At 36.8% G+C, this 6,881-nt stretch overlaps 1 protein-coding gene across 1 annotated transcript in view; it reads right to left on the reverse strand.

The window, feature by feature from the left end:
- Positions 1-862: 862 nt before the first annotated feature.
- The window catches only part of LOC102678160 (junctophilin-1), a gene marked incomplete at its 5' end in the record, with an annotated part of 44,325 nt that continues 38,306 nt past the window's right edge, over positions 863-6,881 (reverse strand). The window contains 3 exons of the mRNA XM_031509671.1: positions 863-2,005; positions 2,065-2,369; positions 4,421-4,630. Of these exons, the coding sequence (XP_031365531.1) occupies positions 2,283-2,369; positions 4,421-4,630 (297 nt within the window). The remainder of the gene's footprint in view (positions 2,006-2,064; positions 2,370-4,420; positions 4,631-6,881) is intronic.

Raw genomic sequence — 6,881 nt, forward strand, 5'->3', positions numbered from 1 at the left:
GTAAATATCTCGAGATGAGAGTGCTAGCGTGTAGGTACAAAGAGGAAAATATATACGTGTATGTATTAATCGTAGCGTAGGATGAAAATATCGAGTCTTTTTTCTTCTTTGGAAAAATAGCTCTTCGAAACGGTGTGTCGATCGCCCTGTCCTAACTTCGAACGTACAACGCATCGAAGGGGGCGCGAGCCAAGAGGATTTTTTTNCGCAGGTAGTACGATCCTCGAGATTTGTAAATCAACCTTTCATCACCATGAAAAATATCAAATATACTCGATTATTATTACGTTTATTACGTCGCGTTAAAGACAATTTTATCTCTCTTCTTTTTTTTTTCTTTTTTCTATTTATTTTTTTTATCTATTTGTTTTATCAAAGAGGATCCCAGAAGCGAACGATGCGCAAAAATGTATACAAACAATCTTTCTTTGTAAAAATTTCGTTTTGTCCAAGAGAAAGAAACGCGCGTATATCGACGAAACAAACGTCTCTTAATCGATGAATTATGCATTAATCGCGAAATATCGCGCGATTCGAGACAATTACGTATATTAGTATGCGTGTATATATTAACGTGGTATACGGCGTGTAACTTTTTTGAACCGTGGAAAAAGATCGATTATCGACAAGTTTCTCCATCCAAGTTAATAATAAATTTTATGATTCTCAAGCGTCTCGAGATAACGAGTTTCTCCCGTTTCTTTCTTCATAGATTTTTAACCGTTCGAGACATTCCATCCTTTCTCTTCCTTTTTTCTTTTCTTTTCTTTTCCCTCTTAAACCCTAATTACCTATTATAACGTCGGTCGGTTGAACAACGTTTCGTAGAAATATCCGTTGTCACGTTACAAAGTTGATATATATATATATATATATTTTTTTTTATTTTTTTCCTCTCATCATCGCACAATTTCGCTCGATCGAGTAACAAAACGTTCTCGACCACGATTCTCGACAAACGCACACTCTCGACTCGATCCAAAACGTGTATATAAAAATCAGAGGAAACGTGTCTTATTTACAATTTTACGTGGAAGGCAAGGCTACACGTAAAATATGCTTCGCGCGCGAAGCGGTTCACACGATTAAAAACTACGTTATATCGCACAACATCCATACAATTTACGTGGACACGTCGATAATAAGACATGAGTTTACACATGAGTGTTAAACGTTTTAACCGTGCAACAACGCAATCACAAAATTCGCCATTCGCCCCTATCAAATTCGTAGAAATCGTAACAATTGTATATATAGAAATCCTAAATCCTCGTCGTCATTGCTCTCACATCTTTTCCTTTCTGCCACGCTCTACGATCGCGAATCTATCTATCTCGTCGAAAAGTGTTCAATCCCTTCGAGTGGCAAAAAACTCGATTTTGAAAAATATCCTCGGCCACCATTTTCGAGAAGATATATATGTATATATATATACCGGACAATAAAATGGTTTCACGCTACTCTAGCTGCTCTCTCTTTATATATATATACATATATAGATTTTTTTTTTGTATAAAAGTCGTTCAAGTGTCCGCGCTCGAGCCGATCGCCGAGAAAGAACGGGAAAAGTGTAGAGAGATTCGTGTGTGCGCATCGTGTTTCTTTTTTTTTTTTTTTTTTCCTAGGGTATGGAAATCCCCTTTTCTCTTCGGGGTCCATCCCTTACAAATATTAATATTATTATTATTAAAATATTCGGTGTAAAAATATGTATGATACAGGCGCCAGGGTACCTAGGCGACTTTGATACCCCGTCTGAGAAACAACGAGCCTTCCTCTCTTTCATCGCTCATCACCCATAAACTTCCTCCCTCCGATCCCCGCAAATTGGAAATGTAAAATCCAAAAATCGCATCCGCGGAGAATAATAGTAATACACTCGCCCCTGTATATCCCAAACATCCATCCTCTTTTCGTCGATCGTCCAATGAGGCGAAGATTCTCGAGAGAGAGAGAGAAAAAAAAAACATTCTTCTCCAACTTCTACAAATTACAATTCTCTCTCCTCGAGTTCCCAAGCGCTCTCTCTCTTTCTCTCTTTCTCTTTCTCTCTCTTTCTCTCTGTTTCATCCAACCTTGCCACCGTGGAACGGAGTTGGATCGCTCGAAAGCCGTTTTCAACGGTTTTTATTCGTGATTTTATCCCGAGGCCACTCGATCTCGCGGCCTCTTTTTAAATCGTTTTAAATCCTGGTACTCGGTGACGACTCGGGGCGTCGTGACGCGCCCGCGTCTCAGGTCACGTCCACCACGAGCCCGTGAACCCAATCGTCGGCTGGCTGCTACGTCAGCAGTTTGAAGAACATCAGGGCTAAGGATATGTTGATGAACAGCACCAGCATCACGAGCTGCTGCCGGAAGAACCAGTCCTGAAAATTTTTCGTTTTCGAATTAGTCAATCAGTTTTTCGATTGTTTTCTTTTTTCTTTTTTTATTTGTCGTTTTATTCAACGATTTTATTTTAACGATTAACGGGAGGGAGGAAAGAATCGATCGAAATTTTAGGAGAGGAGGAGATCGGGGTATTATTTGAATAACAAAAAACAAAAAAAAAAAAAAAAAAGAAATCTAATTTGCAAATTAACGGCTGGAAATCCATTTACCATTTTTTTCTAAATTTTAATTTTTAATCGTTTGCGAAATAAAAATAAAACTGACTCATCCTGCCTCGATAATTGATCTTTTGAATAAGTAATGTTTCGCTTAAATGGCGAATATACGTATGACACGTGTATACACGCAACATTGCGCAACTTTTCCCGAACGAAAGTTTCAAGAAAATTCACAACAAAATTTACGTCGCACGATAATGTTATTCCAAACGCGAATGATGTAAAGCAATCGAGGATTTACTGCTCGTGTATGCAAATATGTATGCAATAACAGTTTGATTTCATAACTGGTTAAAATATATTGCAACCGTATAATGTTTATAATTAACAAGTGCAAACAACCTAATCTGAAAAAGATTGGAACCAATGATTTATGGAACCGGAATAATATATTCATATATTATTTTACGATCGAAAATATCGTCATTACTACTATTACATTTTACCGTTTAAATTGATATCTCTTGAGAAATAAATTTATTAGCAATAAAAAAAAAAAAGAGCAACAACTTCGAAATATTCCGTCTATTTTGAAATTCTCTTCATATACATATATATATATATATATATATATATACGTACATATATATATACGTACATTACGCATTAGAAAAATAACATAAATTTGCATTTATTGAATTATCGACACGAAAAAATATATATTCTTATTCTTGTCGTGTCCTTGTATTCGTTTTTCGTAAAAATTTTTCCGTCATTTTTTCCAATTGATGACATTGTCCCTCGAAAGAATAAAAAAAAAAAAAAATCATCGATGATAAACTTTAACGTGCAGCGCACATTTTAAAGAGGCGCATATATAAAGTATAAAGCGATATATAAATATGAATAAGTGACTACGAGACAATTTCAATTCAAAAGATGTCACGGAAGTGGGATATTCGAAACGATTAAACATTCATAATTGCGTATCAATAGTGCGACTTACTCTTGCAATCATCCGATAAGAAGCGTTTTTGCGTCGTTAATTCAAGCATGAGGTTGCCTCTTCCCCTTCCTTTTTCATTCTTTTCAAGGTTTATTGTACATTACAATTTATACTATATATATTTTATAGGCAACCGTCTACGCAAAATCTACGCAATGCCCCACTTTTCGATCTTCTTGTCATTCCGAAATTTCCATTTCCATGAATTGCTTCCACGAGCAATGAAGATAATATTCGATAATACTACGATTTTTCGAAAGCAGACGAAAGATTCGATATCGAAAAATCTCGAAGACTCTTAATTTTGATCCGATTAAATTCGATAAACGATCAAAATAACGCGTATCGTTTAGAAAAATATTATATATATACATATACATAGAATGATAATATTAAATACATGTAACATGATTTAATATTTATACGATGTATATCCAAGTGAAGTATTTGCATTCAATAGTAATTTTATGCGTTGCATTAAGAAGGATGGATCGTTTAATTAACCCGTTTGATTAACCCTCGAAAAAGAGCGACGCAAATAGTCTATACCAGGTCGTTCATGATTCATGTCAATATATTTATATGTATATATAATACATTTTTATAATACAACTCGATTTTTCGACTCACTCACAGAAAAGAAATTGCGAATCAGAATTTATTTGTGTCGAGGACGACACGACAGATCGATAACGAATATCTTGACAAAAAAAAATACAATAATACAGTTTGTTTTTCTCCACGAAAAACAAACTGTTTTCAACTTGACTCTGTAAAATTGGACTCGTATATGTTTTCTCATACAGATATATTGTCGATTACATTAGACAAAAAAAAAAAAAATTTCTAACGTAATACTCACTTTAACTTGAGGACTGACCAAGTACAACAGAGGATTGGCCCTGAGTCTTTCGCTCTCGTCGATCTGCCTGCGGATCTCCTCCCTCCTCATGCTGCTCAGAACACTGACTTCCTCCCTGGATAGCGGTGCCGTGGCCGTCAACTGAATGGGTTGAGCCACATCCGGCAGTGATTTCTTTCGTTGAAGGGAAACTGCCGCCGCGGGCATCGCCTGCACGAAGAAAAGAAACGGGGAAACAAAGAGAGAGAGGTGGCTCTTGTGAGAGTCAATCGATCGTGTCAAAGCCTTATTCCTACAGATGCACGTGTATCGTGATGGGGGAGAGGCCGATGATAGGCCCTTTGTAAAAAAAAGAAAAAGAAAAACAGCCTTAAGAATCTAAGAATATAATAATAATAATAATAATAATTTCGTCAGGAATTCGGCAATCAAAAATCTCATTTTCGACGTGTATACGCGATTTTTGCGAGCATTTTTTCTTTCTTTCTTTTCTTTTGTGGATATAAATTCGAAGAACGGTGTATAAAACTAGAGAGGGAAATCATGCATCTACGATTCGGTTATCGAAGTGTCCTCCTTGCCCTATTTAATCCCTTTAATCTTGCAGAACCCTTCTTCAGGTCCATCCTGTGTAGAAAGGGTAAAATCCGATAAATTCGTATCCGATACGATCGATCTCAGAGTGTGGTCAATGATGCTCGAAGGTGTTATCTATCGTTGAGAGAATAAAAACTTGGCCGTCGAGGGGGAGACGATTATTCATCATTCGATATCGTTCGTGGGGCTGGACGATAATTGGTTAAGGTTAAGGTTGATCGGTGTAGAAACGTTTTGAAGGCCGTTTGAGAAAATGGCCACCCAATTTGTTTGGCGAGAGGTGTCGAGCTCTCTCGGCTGGGGACGTTTACGTGTTCATTAGTTACACGTTTTGTAGAAGCGGAGGAAACAGGATGGCGAAGAGAAGGCGAGGAATCCTTGGACCAGTTCCAAAACGTGGAAATACGTTGCTCGTAATCGTACGTAATAATGATGCAAAGGCCAGGAATTCTAATCTCCACGGTTAACGCGACCTTCGACACCAATTTTTATCCTGGCTCGTAACGAACAACCGATAACGAAGTGAACGTTATCGATCCAATTTTTTTTTTTTTCTTTTCTTCTTTTTTCTCTTTTTTCTTTTTATCGATTAATTATAGCAACGTGGTTAATTTCGAAATATTTTTCAATCCCTTATCATTCCTTGCGCATATATCATCCATCCGACGCAACAGATGTTAAGAATTAACATTTATTTACAAATTAATTATTTTTCTTTCCTTCTTTCTTTCTTTTCCTCTTGATTAAAATTTCAAATATCAGATCAAATTTATTTACAAAATCGTTGAGATGTCGAGAGTTAAATTTTCCACGAGTTTAAAATTAGATTCAGGCATTTCACGGATTCAGGGACCTACGATAATGTTCTTCGACACCGTTAATTAATCTCAATCGCAATAATTCGTTGTTCGTTTCGCTATCTTCGGTTACGGTTCATCGAAATTCCGCTCGAACAATACGGTACGGTAAAGTGCACCGATAATGTCGCACAATATCCGAGGAGAAAAGCACCCCCCTTTTACTCCCGACGATATATACTCTCGCGATTCCTCTTTCTCATCTTTCGCTCTTCTCTGCGCTCGATATCGAGCTCATCGAACGTTTTGCACCGTGGCAATCTTCGTGGATAATCGTTTTTCTCTCTCTTTTTTTTTTTTTATCTTTTTACGATTTTTTTTACGATTCGCTGCTGGATATAACGAAAACAATCGACACGGTTTTTCAAACGGAAGAAATTTAATTTCATTTTTCGATCTTTCAATTTCTTCTTCCTCTTCTTCATCTTCAATTTTCTCAGAAGTGTTTCAGAAGAGATTAAAAGATACACCTGATAAAATAAAACGCTAATTGTTTATATTATTATCAAGCTGATACCTACGAAATATCTTATTTTTTCGTTAAAAATATTTCTCAAAAAAATTACATATAGATCCAAATATAAATTCAACCCGAAATCCGTCCGATTTACAAACAGGAAAATAAACAAATCAATACAAAGGAAAAAGGGAATTCGAATTCTAAATAATTCCGGCCAAGGAATTTCAAGGGTATCGAAATAGAATTTTGACCCGAATCCAACGTATATAAATTCAACCCCAAATCCAAATTTGACGAAACAAATAAAGAAACCGGATAAATCTAAAAAGGGTGTCGGAAAATCGAATCCTGGAAATAGTTGCATCCAAGGAAACGGCATTTCCCGAGTGAATTTCTTCGATGATCGAAGCAGAATTTTGAAACGTTTCACGGGTTCGGATTCATACCTCCACAGGAGGCGCGACGATCCATGACTCCGAGGCTCTCCTTGCCATGAGAGCCGGGCTGCACAACAGCGCCTCCTCCTCCTCGTCCGTGGTCTCCGACC

Source organism: Apis dorsata, unplaced genomic scaffold, assembly GCF_000469605.1.
Source record: "Apis dorsata unplaced genomic scaffold, Apis dorsata 1.3 scaffold_169, whole genome shotgun sequence".
Taxonomy (NCBI): Eukaryota; Metazoa; Arthropoda; class Insecta; order Hymenoptera; family Apidae; genus Apis; species Apis dorsata.